The following is a 21690-nucleotide window of genomic DNA, read 5'->3' as shown; positions in this document are numbered from 1 at the left end:
AATCACCGTAGAATGAGAAAACTCGTTGGAAAACCCTTGACAGTTTATGGTTCAACCTATAAAAATGGAAAAATAAAAATGGAAATCTAACACTACAGAGATGTAGGACTCGTCAAGAGTTTTCCATGGACACCAAGATCACCCAAAACGGAAGTCGAATGAAGGAGATATGGCTGGATCAAAAATGGTGGTTCGTGGGTCAAAAATGACCCATTTCGGGTCTCTCATTTTCCCTCCTTTCTCCCCCTCCCATTGGTCACTCCTCCCCTCCTTTTCTCTCCCGCAACCTCATCTTCTTCTCTCTCTCGCTGCCACCGGGCAGCATCCAGTCCTTTTTTTCTTCTTTTAAATACCAAAATGTCTCTAATTTCTTTGTTATAGCTCTGTTTCACGAACGGTTTGTGTCTTCGTGTTCGTGATATCGAGCTCTATCCAAAGATATAAATTGTGACCTCGAAATGCCTACGAGTTTTAAATAAATAATTTCCAAACTTCTCTTTTCGTAACTAGTTTAATAAAAAAATCTAAATTCAAACAAATTAAAATAAATTCTTGAAAAATAATATAAAATCTCAATAATACAAATACGTAGATTATAACAGTGAAATCCAGAAACGGGATTTCACAAACGATTGGCAGCATCCAATACATGATCACTAGGAATGCATGTTGTATCTTCTCCATTTGGATATGGAATTGGGAATAAATCTAGCAAATGCTCTCCCTATCTAGAGTAATCCAATGGTCGTGAGAAGTAAGGAACATGTTCGTCAAATTTAGCATCCCTTGAAACAACCATTTTTCTAGTTGTTGGATTGTAACACTTGTAACCTTTTTGGGTGGATGAGTAACCTAGAAAGACACATTTGGCAGTCCTTGGGTCTAGCTTGTCACGATTTTGTGCTTGAATGTGAACAAAGCATGTACACCCAAAGACTTTCAAATGAGATAAGTTGATCTTTTTGTCTTTCAAGACCTCATAAGGTGATTTAAAATTCAACACTTTATTAGGCAATCTATTGATGAGATATGCTGCAATGAGGACTGCTTGGAACCAAAATTTCTTTGGCACATTCATGTGAAACATAAGACCTCTAGTCTTCTCAAGTAGATCTCTATTCTTCCTCTCGGCTACCCCATTTTGTTGGGGTATTCCAACACAACTTGTTTGGTGTAATACACCATGCATGCTCAGATATTGTGACATGTTATGGGACATATATTCAGTGCCATTATTTGATCATAAAACATGAATGTTTGAAGCAAATTGTGTGGTCACAAGTACATGAAAATCTTGAAAAACATTCATCACTTCACTTTTAAATTTCAAAAGGTACAACCAAGTGATCTTTGTGAAATCATCAACAAAAGTTACAAAATATTTCAAAAGACTCTAGAATTGGTCCCCAAACATCAGAATGCACGATTTCAAAAGGATTACTAGCCCTAGACAAAGAGGAAGTAAATGGTAATCTAGTAAACTTAGAGAAGTGACAGACGTCACAAGGACTTGTAATTTTGCACAGGTTTGGGAACAAGGTGGATAAGACTTTTTCAGAAGGATATGCTAGTCGTTAGTGCCAAAGTTATTGTTGTTGTTGAACTAAGCTTGAAGTGGCTTGAAAAACCTTGGGAACTTGAATATGCTTGGAAATGTAGTAGAGACCATTTAAGAAAAATCCTTCAACAATCGTCTTCTTGGTGACTAGATCCTAAAAAATAACATTTTTTGGAGAGAAAATAGCAAGAAAATTAATAAGTTTGTGATCTTGCCAACAGATAAAAGTTGAAAGGGGAATGATGGAACATAAAGAGCCTTAGACTCGACATCACTTGAGATCAAATGTGTTTTCCCTTTTCCTACAACCATAGCATCATTGCCATTGGCAATTGACACTTGAGATGGGGTTGAAAGTTTTTCAAAATTATGCAAGTTTATAGACTTGTTAGTCATATAATCAGTGGCTCCATAATCTATAATCCAATAATCATGCACATTACCAACTTTGAAAGCAATTGAGAAGGAGTGTAGGATACTTGGGATGTCTCGTTGTACCACACCTTCATTTTCAGCCAGGAAGCCATCAAACTGTCATAATAGGGCAATTTGGTTGTTGTCACACTGATTTGTTGGTCCTTCATTATCTCCATGACCTTGTTTCTTGTGAAGGAACATAGCAAATTCGTTGATCAGTGCGGCCAGATTAGTGGTGAACTTCTGTGCTCCCTCAGAAGAAGTTGTGGCAACATGATTTGCCTTGTAAGAAAGGTTGTGTGAGCCCTTAGAGAATCCCTTGTTGTCCCTAGGAAACTTTGGCTTTAGCTCTGGATAAAGAATCCAACATCAGTATCTTGAATGCCCACCAGCATCATAATGGCTACATTTTAAGCCAGATTTCCTTCCTTTGTAGCCACTTTCCTCACCAAGTTTGGGGTTAGAAAAATAGGCCCTAACTTCACGTATATTTGCCTTTAGTTCCAAGTTCATGACCTTCCTGCGAACTTCTTCTCTTTGAATCATGGCACCCAAACTTGAGAAAGAAGGCATGTCGGGATTCATGAGAATATGGCTTCGAAGATCTTCAAATTCAAGACTTAGGCTTGCTAGAAGTTGGAATATTTTGTCTTCCTCAACTCTCTTAGTTAACACAACAGTGTCGATGGTGTGTGACCGATACACATTCAACTTATTCCACATGGTGGTCAACTTTCCAAGGTGTTGCACAAATGACTTTCCTTCCTGTTGCAAGTCAATAATATCCTTCTTCAACTGAAATACACGAGCCGCATTATTTTGATTTTCGTACATGACTTTGAGATTTTTCCAAAGAGTCATGGAGGATTCAGCATAGCTGAAAATTTCTGCAATCTTACGATCCATGGAGTTGAGTAACCACGACATGACCAATTGGTCTTTGCATAGCCAAGCATCATAATTTGGTGAGGTAATCTCGGGCATTGGGATAACACCATTGACATAACCAAGCTTTGATCGTCCTCCCATAACAAGAGTAACTACTTTCTACCAGGGAAGGTAGTTATACTCATTTAGTAAGACATAACTAAGGCATTAATTTGGGTTGATATCAACATCTGAACGAGGTGATGATGGAGCAGCATAGGAGCTGTCACCTTCTAAATTCACTGAGCTCTCTTCAGCCATGTTTGAAGAAAAAGAATAAGCTCACAAAACTCTGAAGAAAATATACAGAGATAGGCCGGTTACGATCATTGCTCTGATACCATATTGTATTTTGTAAGTTGTATATTCATCATAAAGAGAAGTACAAGAGACCTAACCAATATATATGTGTGAACAGTAGGAACAAGACCTCGTATCCCTCCTTGATTTACGCCTAAAGCTAACAAACAAATTAAAAATCAACAAGATACACATCCCTTGAATTAAGGGGAGTGACAACAAGAGACTAACTATTGGTGATACCAATGCAAAAGATGGCAGAAAACAGCCATTCTACACGGTACATCAAAACATCACCCTAAGACTAGGTTAACAACTTGTACAATGGATATGCAACCTAACCCTAGTTGACATACTTCTTCCAATAATGTGTATAATGCTAGCAGAAAAAATGGCAATGGAGGTTGTCCAGAGAAATATATTGGCGCTAATACTTGATGATATTCATGTGGAGGTTGAGATAGGAGGACCTCAATTTTGGTAGATTTTAGATGCTGTTATCTTGTAAAATGTTAGACAACTTCATTCGCTTAATATTACCTAGTTAAACTCATTCTATTTTCTCTTCAGATATTGTTTCTAATCTTAATACCTCACCCAATTCGTGAATTTGAGTTTAAGGTTTTTTTTTTTCTTTCTTTTTTTCAATTTTCTTCTCAACTGATGCAGTTTAAGGTTTTTTTTAATTATAGATCGATACAATTAGTATGTGAGTGGGCAGGAACCCGGATGTAAGTCATGTGAAAAAAAAAATTCAATTCTTTTTAAATAAATTTGGTATAGGGCACGACTACACAGACGTGCCCAATCAGTTGAGAAGGGTCGTCAGACCTGTCAGAATGAAGGCACAAATAAGGCTCTATTGTGCTTTGCCTTAATAACACAAACAACTATATTGTGCCCTTCGACCAAAGGACACACTCATAAAGGTCACACATAGAATTATTGTTGCTGCACTGTTTCTGTTTTTCTATGAGCACATATGTTGGTGCTCTTCGGCCTCAAAGGGCACAAATAATTTAGTCCCTAGTGCCCATATTTTTTGTAGTGCCAAGTGCTAATGTGCTATGCATATATATGCAACCGGAGAACTTGTCTAACGACCGATTTCAGCAATCTTGGTCCAAGATTTTAGAGATATGTCATCGTTGTCAATTTCATACAATGCAAAGTGAGTTATGGGGAAGGTTAAGCCAGTAATGCTCTCGTCGAGAATATTAACAATTTCTCCAGCTTTTTTCCTTTCTTCTTCCGTCAACTTCCCGTAGAGGAGACTCAAATATGGCATAGAACCTGCATCAAATATTTCAGACACGCAGATTACATACGTACATTCCCGTCAACACTTTAAGAAATTAAGTTACTGTAAACAACAACTTACTGTTGTAGAAACCGAAATGGTAGCTCCAACGTTGGGCATTTTCAAATAACTAAGAAAAGGTGTAATGATAAGTGAGTCTATTCAAGCTCAAACCAAAACGAGAAAGATGAAAAGGAAACAAAACAAAACAAAACAAAACATCAAGAAAATGAATATGTATTAACAAGGGATCGACAAAATATATACCTTTCGATCCATCAATAGTGAAACACACTGGTAATAGTAATTCTTAGTAATCACCCGATCAACTTTAGCAACGATGTCATCCATAGGAGCAAATCTAAACTTGTTAAGGGCATCCTCCCGACTCATCATCTGGATAGATCCCAAGATGGGGATGTGAGGTTCAATCTCCGGCCCACCAAACTCTGCCTGGAGGCTCTCCATCAGCTTCTTGATTCTACGGGAAACATCAGCCGGTGGAATGGCCCAAATCGAATATGAGTACAACCTCCGGCAGCTTTCCCTCTTCCCGTCTACCACCACCATCGCATCTTCATCTTTATCTGAGCAAGTATTCTCTATGCTCTTAAGCTTGTGGCTGCGTCCCATGACCGAAACTATGCTATTCACATAAACAACAATATTATTATCTACTGTTTCAATGGGAGTGTGCTTAAGCTTTTTGGTACAAAGATTAAAGAAAACTACGTGCCCATCACTGTCAACCATAAGACACTCATCGCCCCACAACGCCACAGGACTAGACCTACGTATCTGATCATCTGTGCCCTCAATAGTAAAGTGTTTTGTCCAAGCACCCTTAAGGTCATCATCCATCACCCACATTTCATAAGGTTCAGGATATCGACGATCGTTCACACCAAGGGCAAAAAAAGCAACTGATTCATTCCAAACAGTAAGCTTCGTATAAAGGTGATCCGACCGGTTTAACGGTTGGAGCTCAGATGGAAAGGGTATACCGTGAAATACCTCACGACTTGTATCGAAGGAAATGATCAATCCCCCATTCGCACGGAATCGATGCTCAACTGCGTCAAATGGAAATAATTCCTTATCTTGCTCATATCCCAGCCAATAACACATTCCCTTGAAGGGCATCTGGAAATACTCAGGCCAAAACAAAGTAGTTTCGGTTTCTAAAGAATCTGTGTTGAGCTCTTCCCAAAAATCACAACCCGTGGTGTATACTACTGCTCTGTGCCGACTAAGAAAAGTCCGGCAGTCTTCATCTACCCCTTGAAAATAAGTAGTAAAGGTCACAACTTTGCACTCATTAGACACGGGATCATAGCCAAATCCAATATGAAAACCAGTTTCCATATGTTCTTGCCCATCGTGATCATCGGGCAGGTCCAAGGGCCACAATGGAAGGCATGGCTCATCGGGAATACGATTGAATTCCCCAATTCCGGGATTGCATAAAACTAGGCTACTGTCACTAGATAGTAAAACAATGCCATTGCAGTGGCCTAGGATACAAAATGGTTGTTCCGGGACTCCGATCTTTTGAATAAAAGATTGAGGAATAATGATGTCCTGGACACCAACAAGAGAGCAGCTATTGCTATGCTCGTCATCAGTATTATCGTCGTCTTTGCAAAACCCAAGAATTGATAATACTTCTGGAGTCTCCTCCTTCTTAGTGGTGCTGTTACACTTGGGGTTCTCCTCCTCCTCCTCCTCCTCCTCATGTTGCCGCTGCACTACTAATCGTGCCAAAAAGACGTGGAGAGTGGTGAGATTGTTGTTTGCAGAGTTGGAGAGGTGCTTTGACACGAAACCCGGATTGTTGATGAGAGCAAACCACCATTTAGAGACACATTTGAATCGCATCAGAGTTTTGGGGGGCAGAGTTAGCAGGATTTTCACCAACATATCTTGTCCCATTTTCATTTTGCTGCTGCAACACTACTCGCGCTCTCCCTTACACGACAAATTATAAAACTTTTTAATTAAGATTTCTAAGAAGAAAAAAAAATCATATACAGGACACCGATTAAGATTTTAGATCAAAACTTTGATTAATTTTTGGAAGCAAGGTTCAATTATACATGGGGTTGTGCGCGTATATATATATATATATATATATATATATATATATATATATATATATATATATATATATATAATCATCATAGAAACTGATTTAGATTATTAATTAAAGATTTAATTAATTGTTGTAGAAATTACCAGAGATGAAAGAGACCCCCGCAGGAGAAGGATTCGATGGAGGCCGTGCCGGCCGGCGTTCTGTTCTGCTTTATGACTGTGAATGGTGCAATGCAACTGGGAGGGATTTGTTTCAAGTTCAACTTCAATTTTGTAGGCGTTTCTAAGGGCGTTTCTAATGCAAGGTCGCACGCAAAGTTTGCATCTTAAAAAACGCCTTAATTTTGTAAAATTATAGACCAAGTGTGAGAGTTGCATTGTTCAAACCCACAACCTCCAACTGTGATGGAACATTGTTTTAGGTTGGATGGATATGATCAAGTGTGAGACTTGTGTTATTTGACCCCATAACCTTACAGTTGGGCTGGCTCGATATCATTCATTATTTGTGGGCGTCATGTTATTTGATTTTAGCCCAGGTTCATTTTATTTTGTCACGTCATGTCCACATGGCGAATGTGAATTAGACAGGACTTCATTTTAGCCCAAGTCATATTGTGAATATACGTTATTCGAAAAATGTGGAATATTTGCATTCTTTATGGAATAGATATGAATCATGTCCATTTTAGTGTATCGAGATATGAATACATTGTATCTCTATTTCTTTTTCTGCATTTGGTGGAAGGTATATATGCATCTTATCTGTCAGCTATGCTTTCTATTAAGAATTTAAGATTGTCTTATTACACGATTACACTCATACTATATTAGTATTATTAACGATATTATTTAAAGTATACTATGGTAAGACTAGCCTAGTCCCTAAGATATAAATCATTAAATCACTTGCTTTAATCACATATGTTGTTTCCCTCAATAGAAAGTTAGAAAAAAGACCCAACACCATTGACTAACATTTGCTTTATTCACATGTGTTGTTTCCCCTCAATAGAAAGTTAGATAAAAGATCAAAAACCATAAGCATTTGTTTAATATTTTATTTCTTCAATTTTAAACCTATTGAGTACATTGCTACCCCCAATTTACATTCCATATTAGACTGATGAGTAAGCTAACTTTTAGGTTAGTGTATTTATTTTTTTTACATCTATTTTTCCCATTTGTGAGGAACGCATGGAAGCCACGCAATATTAATACCATTTTTTTTCTTCATATTTGTTGCAGTCGTATCAGATTAGGAATGTGATTATGTAAATCCTAGTATATCTAGGAGTATCTTGTAGTTACCATTAGGAGTTGATCACCTATTAAGAGATGTAATACTAAAAAGGTAAGGACTCTACCCATCCTACCACTATAAATAAAGACATAAGGGGGTGATACAACACACATCTCATAATTAAATCTCTCTCTTTCTCTCTTGTTGCTGCCGGCCCCCTCTCTTTAGTCCTTAGATAGCTCAGTTAAATAGGCCTACAACATGTTATCAGCACGCTCTTGCCAAAAGCTAAGGGATGAAGGATCGTAGAAGGAGGCTATCTTCTACAAATTCAAGGGCTTTCAATCGTTTTCTCCCAATCAGGTTCTTCTAGAATAAATTAAGATATTTGAAAAAAACCTTGATGCATGAACCCCTTATATTTATATTTTCCTTCCAATTATATATATCGTATATATGTTCATATATTTTGTCAATATATATAATTGTTCATGCATTACGCATATATGCTATGTGGAATTGTGAGTCAAAGAATCAAAATTAATTTAGAAGTAATTAGGGTTTTAACCCTAGATATTCGAAGAAGAAAAAAAGAAGAAAAAGGGAAAATTGCGGCACCACCGTGTTGGCCTGTAGCCCAGCCGTGTGGCGACAAATTGTGGGATGACATCGTTTTGGTGTCATTGGACCTTGTACGCAGCCCTCTGGGCTTGTTGCATCCCTTGGACTCAACCAAGCTTCAGCTTGGGTTGTATGATACATGGTCCTGAAGCCCGAACTAATCCAGCCCAAACCCGCACGCCATAAGCATGTTGGGCTTGTCCCCTGACAGGGGCCTGAAGCCCTGGCCCACTCAAGCCTATTTCAGCACAGCCCGTAGCTTGCTGGGCTTTGATCTTGCCCGGCTCGCAAGCAAACAGCCAGCCCATATGGCTGGGCTTCTTCCCCCGGCCCAAAGACTAGGCTCCAGCTTCGGCTGGGTCTTCCGTGTGATAACCCACAAGCCAGCTTCGACTGGGCTTGTCCATGCGCGCCCCTTTGGCCCAATGCCAGCAGCCTTGGTTGCTGGACTTACCCAATTCTCTAAACCCGTGGGCTGCAACCATCTGTGGGCTGCCTATTTGCAGCTGAACCCAAGCCTCAATTTTTTGGGCTATCCTTTTTCGATCCAATGCTAATTTTTGGCATTTTAAATAATTTTAACCCGTATGTTATAATTATTGTCGTGGATTACTCCCACTATGTCTCATTTAGATCCCCGCACGCCTCAGTCTGAAACTGAAGTAAGATGCATTCTAGATCTTCAGAGCATTGCTCAAACCATGTTGGATGCTTTTACTGATCTAGCGAAGGTGATTGGATCACATATACCCGCTGCAAACGTACTTGTAAGAATGGACGTATCGATCGTATGCCGTAACACCGTTGTGGAAGGCCGATCCGTCCTTGAGGGTGGGGTGGCCTCACCTCCCACATGGCAAGGTACATTGGCGGCTAGCCAATCACCTGCTCCTACCCTATAGCGTGGCAGGCCTCCTGGTTTAAAGGATTCACATTCCCGAAAAAGGAAATCGGCACAAACTAGTGAACCTAGTCTGAATCTGACCAATTACATAAGTACATTCCCGTCAACACTTTAAGAAATTAAGTTACTGTAAACAACAACTTACTGTTGTAGAAACCAAAATGGTAGCTCCAACGGTGGGCATTTTCAAATAACTAAGTGATAGGAGCATATTTATGCGACTTAGTTAGCTTGTTTTCTTGCATTTTCATAGTTAATTTGTGTTTATTGTAGTGATTTAAGCTATTTTCGTTTGTTTGTAGGTCTAATTGGCAAAGTTGGCAAGAAAGTGCATTTTGAAGCATTTTAGAGCAATTATGGGCTGGAATGGATTGCATGCATGTGGAGCACAAGGAACGGATGTTTTTGAAGATCAAGTGAAGCTAAGAACGTGCTAAAGAGATGGAGAAATCAATTCAAGACTTGGAAGATGAATAATCAGCTGCAAGGGCACCTAAAACCCTTCTAGAAGGCCTATATCTTCCCTTAAACACATGCTGCATCTACCTTTCTAGAAGCCCTAGAAAGGTGGCGCCCCAAACCCTTCTAGAAGTCCCAATTTCTGCCACAAAACATGTTCTTTCTAGAAGCCTAAAAAAGTGGCGCCTATTCTCTTTCTAGAAGCCTAAAAATCTGCCACAAACCCTAGTTCTTTTCCACCTTGGATTAGGCCAAGCCTTTTTCTACAAAACCCTAGCCTATAAATATAAGTTTTTCAGCCAAAATTCGTCACCACCCCCTACCATTCAGAAACCCTTGTGCCGCAACCCTAGACACCATTCTACATCATTCATTTGATCCATACAATTCCATACACATTCAGCCGCAACCTTTCACCCTCATCAGCCATCATTCATCATCCTACACAAGAATACACCATCCATCACCCATAAAACCACCAACCACACCTTATGCCACAGCAAGGAAGAAGGAGGAGAGCCCTTGGACGTGCTTGCCATTCTAATTGGAGTTGCTGGAACGTTTTAGGTGTAATCTTTCTTTTGTTTTCAATGTTTAAATTCAATAATCTTTGTTTTGTGAGTATGAGGAACTAAACCCCTCTTAGCTAGGGGGAATTTCGAAACCATGGCTATATTTGCAATACGATTTGATTACATCCAGTTGTGATTTCATGAATTGTGAATTCAATTTACTTATCTGTTTGAATTAAAACTTGTTTATGTATGTGAGTTGAGAGTGCACACTTAATTTGCATGCATAAATCTGATGCTAGGATATAAGGGAGTTTCACCTAATCGTTATGAACTTATATTCATAAGTAGTAAAGGTTGTTAGTCACAATCATGTTAAGTAAATTCCTGGCATAAGTATCATGCGCTTTCATAGTTACGAATGCCTTGTCAACACTTAAGATTTTCATAGAACTTAATAATCTTTGATTGTTTCTCTATTATGCGCTTTCATGTAGGGAACTTTTGAGGAATAATTTGATTGCGATGCGCCAATTCCATTCAATTCAATGACTTAAGGAAAATCTGAGGGTTAATTTAAGCGTACCTAATTAACTTGGGGTGTTGAGGTTCATGGTTCATTAAAAAAGCAACTGGAAATTGTTTTGTATGCAAGTATGTTATGTGTGGAGAAAGACCTCCTAGCTAGCCCATCATCCATCTTATTCCACCAAATTCGTGCAAATCTGCCTAGTTTTAGTTCTTGTTTTGTTTACTTTATTTTCGTCCAAAACCAAATCCCCATTTACTTTAGAGTGTCTAACTAGTTAAGATTTGTTTTAGATTGTGTTTTTAAGTGTTTTGAGTCAAGTTAAAACTAATTTTCGTCCAAAATTGTGTTTAGAGTCAGAAACTGTCCAGTTTGTGTTTTTAGGCAGTTTTGAGTGTTTTTAGCTTATTTTGAGTCTTGTGAACTTGTTTTGAGTCTTTTAAGTCTAGTAAAGTGTTTTAAAGCTTAGTTTTATCTATTTGAGTCAATTTAAAGTGTTTTAGCAATCCCTCCTAATCTCCGGTTTAAGAACGATCCCTACTTACATATATACTACAATTGTCAAAAAAATGTTTAATTTGTGTGCTTATATATTTTCACATCACTAAGAAAAGAAGGTGTAATGATAAGTGAGTCTATTCAAGCTCAAACCAAAACGAGAAAGATGAAAAGGAAACAAAACAAAACATCAAGAAAATGAATATGTATTAACAAGGGATCGACAAAATATATACCTTTTGATCCATCAATAGTGAAACACACTGGTGATAGTAATTCTTAGTAATCACCCGATCAACTTTAGCAACGATGTCATCCATAGGAGCAAATCTAAACTTGTTAAGGGCATCCTCACGACTCATCATCTGGATAGATCCCAAGATGGGGATGTGAGGTTCGATCTCCGGCCCACCAAATTTAGGAGTATTCTAGGTAAAAGGATCAACCATAATCCTCACGGCTTGAAGAGTTGGTTTTACATAGAATATGAGAAAAGTAAACATGATTAAGCATGGTCTGAAAACGTTAGCCTATATAATTGCCCAATTAATGGGTTAATCAAGATGGCATATTTAAGGAGAAAGTCTAATTTATAGCCCCAATATTATAACCGCTTTAATGCATTAGTTTCTGGTTTGCAAACAAAATTGAAATTGAGATTAGAAGAAATCATTAAGAATGATATTAACATGATCAATGAGGGGTTGTATATTGAAATACCCAATCAAAAATGCCAACAACTACATGTAGTATATTTTCTTTTTGCTTCTACATGTCTTAGAACTTGTTATGGTGATAACTCATAATCGTGTTTATATATCTTTGCTTTAGGTATATAATTGTCTTGGTATCTTTATCCATAGCTATCTATCTTATAGGTAATTAGATGAATATGTTAAGTAAATATTTTTCATAGATATAGACTATACAATTCAACAAAAAAAGAAGTGTTTTAAACATCAATATCATAGGTAAATAATTTGTATATAATTAGGAATTCTTCAATTTAATTTCATATTTACCATAAAGGGAAAAATAGTCATAATACTAAGTGGGTTTGTTATTGATGTATATTCATGACATTCAGGTCGAATGAAGGTTCCTCACGTGAGCAGCCTTGGCTTGATTGGAAATTAATTTATTATTTAGACGGGGGATGGTGGCATGTGTAATGGTCGTGATGGAGTACTTGAAAAATGTATATATGTGATTTGTTGGTGACTTCTTGAAATGGAAACAAAACAATAATCTGCGTTAGTTCAAAGTTCTCACATCATGTGTTGGTTTCAAATTTCTCACAACATGTGTTGGTTTCAAATTTCTCACAGCATGTGTTGGTTTCAAATTTCTCACAGCATGTCTACACATGCATGCAGTTTCTTTTGCCTATAAATTGAAAACTTGATAGTGATATGTAACAAGTTATATACTGAATTTCAGACTTGTATTGATTTTCATTTGTAGTGGGAGTAGGAATGTTAATTAAGTTTTTAACAATTTCGCATTTGTTTGGATGGTTTCATTTTAACCCCTCCACCACCTCCACCTCCACCCCATAGGTACTATAAATACATGCAACTTTGTCTTCAAAACATCAGGTAGAATTAGAAATGGAGTCGAAGTTAGTGCAAGTCATATTTTTCTTCTTGTTTGTCACAGTTTCATCCGCTTACACACCATTCCAATACTTTATGCATGTTCAGTTCTGGCCAGCTGCTGAATGCCAAGCTATAGGGGGGGGGTGAATAAATGCCACATCATGCAACCATCTCATCTTCAGTTCACTATTCATGGTCTCTGGCCTGCGAATAAATCATCCTCTTCATCCCTTGACTGCAAGGGGGATGCCTTTAATGTGAATGAGGTAATTATTCACAAATTAACTCTCAATAGTTAATATGCATGTGCGTCCCTACGTGTGTGTATGTATGTATATATGTATCATTATATATCTCCCTGCATGTGTACCGTGTATGTACGTGTATTCTTAACTAGTTTTCTTCTTATGTTTTAATTAAATAATATATGTAGATGGATGATGCACTGAAAAAGGCGCTACTTAGTTCGTGGTGGGATTGGAGAAAAGGGAAGCCTGTCGAATTCTGGCAACGAGAGTATGATAAGCACGGAAAGTGCTCCGACAATGTGTTCCTGAAGACCGAGTACTTCCGGAAGACCCTAGCGATGTACCATGATTTTGATATAGCTCAAATCTTGCAGAAGGATAATATTGTACCCCAACCACTTCAGCCCAAGATGTCGTTGTACAAATTGTACTCCATCGATCAGATAACAAAGGCAATTGAGTCCGAAACCGGCGGACATTCCGTCAATATCAGATGCTATCAACAATACCAGAAGAAGAGCAACAATGGAAGTAAACCATTAATATATTTGGCCCAAGTCGCCCTCTGCTATAATAGATCTGGCAATAACAGAACTAACTGTGATCCAGGCGAAACAACCAGCTGCAACTTTAATAAATCAGAACCGAAAACTGTACCACGTATAGCCCACATAAAGCTCTGGTAACAACTGTATGATCAATATAAATAAAGTCAGCGGAATAGAATAATCACAGTACCAAAAGTAACCACTAACCTGAAGAAGACATCTCTTAGAAACTAGGAATCTTCTGCAGCTCTCCTCACACTCAATGAATGGGATCTGAGTATTCTTTAGTTTGCGTGATTGAGAGAGCGCATGGACCCCTTTTTTATACTGCATACGATGATGATTGATAAGGGCTCTTCCCATTATACAATCCTAATCAATCTAACCTTATCATTGAGAAAACCTATCATTCACATCCATTATAAGTGTTTCAACACTATCGTGACTGTTTTAGCTGAAACCCCTATTATACAAATTCCTTATCAGCTTACAACCTTAAGTTGATTCCAATCTCTTAAATCCTCACGTCTCCAAACTAAAGATGATCAAGTGTTCAGCTCTCATTAGAACTTACATTCTCCCACTAGAGTTAACACTTGATTCAACAGTAGCTGGCCTTATGTGAAGTTATTCTTAAATGGCCAGGAGATCAGCACCAAAGGGTAACATGTTCAATTCGTTGAACAATATCCCCATAATTCCATTCACAAAACTAACACATACAAGATGCAAAAAATTTGTGTAAAATGTGTCTGTAGATGTATAGTTTCTCACATCCTGCACTTGGTCCCCTTAAGAATCGATACATCAATTCATCTTAATGTTTCATATTGAAACTCTTGGTTGTTTGTCCTACTGACAATCATAATATTGTCAAAACCATTATGCATAATAAAATATACGCATACTGTCATAACTAAAGTTGTGCATCTAGAGGGAAAACTTCGAAACAACCACACAACTTTTAAGACTTCATTAGTGGGGAAACCTTATCAATGAAGAAAACTTTATTAATACTTATTCATAAATACCGGTCATGTGAACTAGTGACTGATAACAAAACATGTTAGAGGATTTACTTGTTCCCCCTAATTAACATCATCAAAACTAGCTAACAGACCCATCTTTGCAACATGCTTCTTGAAAACCAATACCTGAACTGCTTTGTTTAAAGGATCTATAACCATAAAACCGGTTTCCTAGTAATCAATCTTCACCAAACCTTCTCTCGAGCAATCAAATATTTGATATCTAAATTCCATGTTGCAGATAATCTTTTGTTGTTCTTGCTGAAGAAAATAGCTGCATTATTATCGCAATAAATTTGAATTAGTCTCAAAATAGAATCCACTGCACTAAGTCCTGCAATGAAAATTTTCAACCATATAGCTTGATTGACAGTTTCACAACATGAGAGATATTCAGCCACCATGGTAGAGGCTGCCACTGTTGCCTGCTTCACACTTCTTCACGAAACTGCACCACATGCCATAGTGAAAATATAACCTGAAGTAGACTTAAGGTCATCTGGACATCTAGCAAAATCTGAACCACTATACCCTTTTAACACAAGCTCATCAGTTTTCCTGTAAATAAGCATATGTTCCTTGGTTCTTTGAAGGTACCTCAATACTCTCTTGGCTACATTCATGTGAGGCACCCCCTGCGTCATATTGAAACCTTCGAAGAACATTAATACTGAAAGCAAGATCAGGTCTTTTGCACACTTGTGCATACATCAAGCTTCCAACAAGAGAGGCATATGGTTTGCCTTCCATGTTTCTTCTTTCCAACTCACTCTTGGGACACTGCTCTTTGCTTAATTTGTCACCCTTTGAAATTGGCATTTCAGTAATGCCACAATAAGCCATGTTGAATCTTTTTAAAACCTTGTCGATGTAACCCTTTTAAGATAACCCCAGCAATCCATGTAATATAGTTAATAGCAAAAATAAGCAAATCACAAATACAATTAACCACTAACCTTGTGTAGCCATTGCAGCAGAAAAACGAGAGCTCTTTTACACTCAACACTATTGTATGCAAATTGCAATTAACAAACAATGGGGCTTGTTCTATCTGTTTTGCGTAATCAATGTGAATGCAGGAACCTCCATTATATATCCTTAGTGGTGGTATTTGATTTGGTTACTTCCCATCATGTAATCCTAATCAATTTGTATAAACTAATATCCTTATCACCACAAACCAAAGTTATCATATCATAATAGTTAAACCTATTGATACCAAGATTACTTTCAACTTTATATTAGATAAAAAAAACATTCCCTAATAGCTTTACAAGTCTAGTCTATCCCAATCTCTTATGACTTCAATCCTTTAAGCACATGATAAACCAAGTGTGTAGCTTTAATTAGATTACATTCTCCCACTAGAGCCAACACTTGTTTTCACACAGTAACAGTTTCTGTCATATGCCAGCATTCATGAAGAACTAAAGGGAGTCATGTCCTTAAAACATAAATACTATTCCCTGAATCACTATCATGAAACTATCATACACATGAAACTCCAACAAGACATGAAAAATTAATACAACATGTTGTGTTTCATTCAAATTCCTTTTATTTCCGGATGAAGATGCTCAAGTTGGCTCAATGTTAGAACTCAACCTATTACTCTTTCTTACGTAGTATGTTAAGAGAATGGTGTTTTCAACTTAGTTCCTAGCATGCAATCTAGAATGGCGTGTTCATAGATTTAACAAGAAGAAATCATTAAGAACGAAAAGAGTTTGAGTCATCACAAGGCATCGTAAGTACTGGCGTTGTCTTACTTATCCTAGAAATTGGTTCACATGTTAATCGCAATTAACAAGTACTACTTTAGAACATATGTAGGTCCTCATTCGACAAGGGCAGGCACACACATATTCATAGCATTAGAATCCTAGATATGCTTACTACGTATGCATCCATAGAAAACAAATAAAGAATTCATCAATGAGACAAGTAGTGAACCAAGTTTCATCCATTCATAAAAGTAATTCAAACGAAATGTCATAACAAACTTGTAATCATATTCGGGGCTTCAAAACAACCCCTAACTACTAAAAGTTTAGTTACACACAATCCTTAAGTTAAAACAAAAGATAGACATGAGTTTGAGAAGATAGAACCGAAAGAAATCAACCGAGGCCTCCTCCTCCTTCCTTCCTTCCCCAATGCTGCTTTTAAACTAAGTCTTGCTGCATCATTTTCTTCTCCTTAACTCACCCACTAATAGCCATTTAGTGATGACAATAAGTGAAAGGAAATGTGGTAAAACAATTGTAACTCTTTAGGTAGCCTTTATGCCAATTACTCCTTCTTAATTCTCATCCTTATTTCCATTCCCTTTTATATTTGAATAAGTTTCAGCTGACTTGTTCTTGGCTGCATTAGTTTTGGCTGCTAGATTTATTGGGTTTATTGCTTCCATTGCAGTTACAAACTGCTCAGCCTCTTGGGAACCGTTCAGTGTTAAAACGGCCATAACTTTTTCTAGAAAAATGATATTAACAATCCGCGAAATGCTCCAGCAAATAGACATCTGTAGCTTTCCAAGCATATAAGGCTCATTCTCTAATTCAATTTGAGCTGTTCGTAACTTGCTTCCAAAGTCAGCTGATCTGTACAGGCAGTTTTGACGAATTTGTTACTAAAAATCCTACTTGTGCTATTTTTCTTTTATTTGCTTGACAAATCCCACAAAACACAAAAACAATGTAAATAGCTCAAAAAATAAGGAACTAACTAAGAAAAGAGAAGTGAATTTGATGTAAAATATATATAAATATGAGCTTATCAGTATGATTGGTTGTGCATGCTGCATGATTGGTTGTGCTTCATTGGTGACATCTGCATGCACTTGGATCAGGATCATCTCCTAAGCAGATGGAGAGGATCCTCCTGACCAAGCTCATTGGGCCATTCAATTTTTATCCAATGGCTATAATTATTATAACTTTTAGAGGAGCCTCTTGTTTGTAGCCGTTGGATAAAAATTGAACGGCCCGATGGGCCTGGTCAGGAGGATCCTCTCCATCTACTCAGGAGAGGATCCTGATCCCATGCACTTCAATCTCATTTTGAACCTCTACATTTTCACCTTATTCATAATTATTGTGTAGTTGATCTTCATGGTTGTCATCAACATTAATATCAGTCATTTGCCCAGGAATATCAACCACGGTAGTCACTTTATTATAATCTTCAATCTCTGCCCCATTCTCGACAACCGCATCTTCTCCTTCCTCGAACACAAACTTGTTTGGATTGGAAGTAAAGTCATCATTACCTTTAGTGTGTTCCAAGAAACTATCCCTTGCAGTCTCAACGAATTTCATGCTGTAATTAGGGCAATAAAATCTATAACCCTTAGATTTGTCTGCATAACCCACGAAGTAACAGGTGATGGTCTTGGAATATAATTTCTTACCATTAGGATTGTAGAGCTTTGCCTCTGCTTGGCAACCCTAGACATGAATGTGTTTTAAACTAGGCTTTCTCCCAGCCCATAACTCGAAAGAAGTCTCTTCCACAGTTTTGCTAAGAACCCTATTAAGAATGTAACTCGTTGTCTTCAGTGCCTCACCCCACAAAAAAATCTGGGAGTTTTACCTTGCTTATCATGCTTCGAACCATGTCAAGAAGTGTTCTATTTCTTCTTTATGCCACCCTGTTTTGCTCGGGGGTTCCTGGAGTGGTATGTTGAGCAACAATACCATGATTTTGCAAGAAAGAAGCAAAAAGACCTGGATGTCTACCTGTTTGATCATACTTTTAATAGTACTCACCTCCCCTATCAGACCTTACAACCTTAATTTTTCTTTCCAACTGGTTTTCAATTTCATTTTGGTAAATTTCAAAAACTTCTAGGACTTAAGTTTTTCAGAAATTAAATAAACATAACAAAATCTTGTAAAATCATCAATGAAAGTGATAAAATATTTATTTCCTTCAATAATTTGTGTAGGAAAATGACCACAAATGTCCCTATGAATGAGTTCCAAAAGTTGTTTGCTTCGTGTGGAACCTTCCTTCCTAGACTTAGTGAATTTTCCCTTGATGCACTCCACATAAATATCAAAATCATTAAAATTTAATGGAGGCAAGATTTCATCTTTCACTAAGAGTTCCATCCTTGGTGTTGAAATATGACAAAGCCTTTTATGCCATAAGTTTGACGACTAAAGTGATTTTGTTTCTTTGCTCTCAGTATTAAAGATAACTTGATTATTCTTAAGTGAAAATTGAAACATGCCATCAACCAAAAATCCTGTACCAATATGGGAAGAATTTATAAAAAATATTGAAGCCAAACTTATTCATAGTAAAATAAAACCCTAACAAAACTAATCTTGAAACTGAAACAAGTTTTCTTCTCATCGAAGGTACATAAACGACATTTTTCAAATCTAATTGAAAATTGCTTGTACCATACTTGACCAATCCCGAAACTACCGAGCACCGGTCAACGTTGTACCGTCAAGGACCCATAAGAGTTTCCCTCCAACCAGGAGGCCAATCACAGCGCGACACTTGTCGACATCAGAAGCCAATCATAGCATGACATGCATCAGAAGCCAATCACAACACGACACGTGTCAATGTCAGAACAAAGCTAGAAACTCTCTTCTATAAAAGGAGATCATTCTCCCACAATATTTCCTAATGTCATTTGAACTAAATCATTCACTTGTACTCACTAAATGAGAGCTTGAACCTATGTACTTGTGTAAACCCTTCACAATTAATGAGAACTCCTCTACTCCGTGGACGTAGCCAATCTGGGTGAACCACGTACATCTTGTGTTTGCCTCCCTGTCTCTATCCATTTACATACTTATCCACACTAGTGACCGGAGCAATCTAGCGAAGGTCACAAACTTAACATTTTCTGTTGTACCAAAGTCCCCACTAATTTTGTGCATCAACATTTGGCGCCGTCTGTGGGAACGACACTTATTCCCACTCTCTTCAGCTTTGTTAAGCTGGTTTCCACCATTTGTACACTCTCTTCAGCTTTGTTAAGCTGGTTTCCACCATTCGTACACTCTCTTTTGACCAGGCATCCCTTTCCAACATGGGGAGCGAAGGAAGTCACAGCACACAGAATGACACCCCTCTTGCACCTGGTGCGAATCAACGAAAGAAGGAACAAAAGAAGTTTGCTCTTCAGGCTAAAGTCGATGAACTGGAGGCTCAGAACAACAAGATAGCGATGAAGAATGAGATCCTTTAATAGCAGTATGAGAAGGTCTTCGAGATGCTCTACGAGGCTAGATATACTAAAACACACAAGCTCATCACCCCTGTGGAAGTCAACCATCAACTGGGTGCCCCTCAACATGGAGGGTCATTTGCCCTCGACATAGCTATTCCTGTTGAGGAGCGAACTACTCATCGAAATGGCCACCAACATGAGACTTCTCTCAACCCAGCTGCTTCGACCCGAAGCAGGAGGAATAGAGGAAGGCACCTCCTTACAGAAGGAGTGGAAGGATCGAAAGCCGTCTTTCGTGACTGTCGAGACTTCCTAAAGCAACGTCGAGACAATCTCATCCATGTAAGCTCAAAGATCAATGACCCAAGGGTCTCTGAAATACTCGGTCCCCTCCCATGTCCCAGGCCGGCTACCAATTTGGGGAAGGGGAAACAAGTTCTAGAGGAACACGAAGGTATAGGGGACTCAGAGATGTTCCGACATACATACATTGGAAGTCAGTACGGCGAGTCCAAGGAAAAATCACATGCTCTTTATCAAACCTTCCTACTTCCAAGAGAAGATGGAGATTTACGAAATAAAGCTCTAGTGGTACATGACTCCACTCAGGACCCTCTTGTCCTACAGCTCCTTAAGGAAGTAAATAAGTTGAAGGTTGAACGAAAAGATGAGATACCTGATTGGAACCAACCTAGGTCTGGCCCTCTTACAAGAAGGATCCTCGACACCCCCTCCAAGCAAAGCAAAAGCAGAAGCTTAGCTTACAACTCTATACTGGAAATGAGGACCCGATTGAACACCTTAACCTCTTTGAGTCTACCATGGCATACCGGATGCACACCGACGAAGAGCGATGTCTTCTCTTCCCCTCCACCCTCTCTAGCGGAGCTCTAAACTGGTATTGTCATCTTCCACTTGAGATGGTAGACTCATTTGAGGAATTGAAGAACTGTTTGTTTCTCAACACATTTTCAGACCGATCGCTTGCACTCTGCGGATGACTTGTACACTATTCGCCAAAAGTCAGACGAGTCATTACGTATATATGCTGGCCGCTTCAGCCATGAGTATTCCCGTTGTGCCGAGGCAGACGACAAGACTGCCCTCAAAGCCTTGACTGCAGGCCTACGTGATTGTTTCTTCAAGTACATGATCAATGCCAAGACTTGGAAGACTTACTTTGAGGTGATAGCACATGCTTACAACCATGCCTCCGCTGAGGCAAGGACATATCAATGGAAACCCCCACCACCACCCCTTATCAGCAAGTAGGGAGTGGAAGCCAGATCCAACCAAATGAGAAGACCTCGACCTTCCAAATGGCAGCGGTGCCTCTCCCTGCCTTACTTAATACTTCACCAAGTCAACAGACATATCAATCTCAGGGCAAAAGGAAAGATTTCCATCCTCACCAGTCTCATTTTAGTAAAAGAAGTAAGGGACACTATCACGATAACCAAGGGTATCGCCATGATAATGCCCACCCCCAGGCAGTTAACATAGTGGGCCAAACACGTGTCAGGACAGGCCCTACCCCGAGGTATGAGACATACACACCTTTGAACGCCACATGCGTGGCCATTTACCCCAGCATAGCACACTTGATACCGAAGCCAATGCCGAGGCAGTCGGGTTACAAGCCCACGAAGAACACGGGCACGTTTTGCTGCTAGCACGAGCATAACGGCCATGACGGCAAGAAGTGT

At 38.5% G+C, this 21690-nt stretch overlaps 3 protein-coding genes and 2 pseudogenes across 6 annotated transcripts in view; 3 read left to right on the top strand and 2 right to left on the bottom strand.

Moving 5' to 3' along the window:
- Positions 1-6854, bottom strand: part of LOC126602084 (uncharacterized) — a 73730-nt gene extending 66876 nt beyond the window's left edge. Inside the window, exons 1-4 of one of the 2 annotated variants that reach the window (XR_007615974.1) lie at positions 6738-6854; positions 4770-6470; positions 4584-4632; positions 4034-4495 (exon numbers count right to left, since the gene is read on the bottom strand). Coding sequence is in view for 1 of the 2 variants with exons in the window: in XM_050268898.1 (XP_050124855.1) it covers positions 4299-4495; positions 4584-4632; positions 4770-6440 (1917 nt within the window). In the remaining variant the exon portion in view is untranslated. Of the gene's footprint in view, positions 1-3941; positions 4496-4583; positions 4633-4769; positions 6471-6737 lie in introns of those variants that run through there. The other variant, XM_050268898.1, reaches the window with a different exon arrangement.
- LOC126602093 (uncharacterized) overlaps positions 1-21690 on the top strand; it is a 109594-nt gene that overhangs the window by 20116 nt on the left and 67788 nt on the right. The gene's annotated exons all lie outside the window — the stretch shown is intronic.
- LOC126602087 (uncharacterized) overlaps positions 1-21690 on the top strand; it is a 106317-nt gene that overhangs the window by 20027 nt on the left and 64600 nt on the right. The gene's annotated exons all lie outside the window — the stretch shown is intronic.
- Positions 9484-21690, bottom strand: part of LOC126602672 (uncharacterized) — a 94522-nt pseudogene continuing 82315 nt past the window's right edge.
- Positions 12915-13955, top strand: LOC126602091 (ribonuclease S-7-like; annotated as a pseudogene).

This window comes from Malus sylvestris, chromosome 15, assembly GCF_916048215.2.
Source record: "Malus sylvestris chromosome 15, drMalSylv7.2, whole genome shotgun sequence".
NCBI classification, from domain to species: domain Eukaryota; kingdom Viridiplantae; phylum Streptophyta; class Magnoliopsida; order Rosales; family Rosaceae; genus Malus; species Malus sylvestris.
This window is presented reverse-complemented; position numbering and strand designations above follow the sequence as displayed.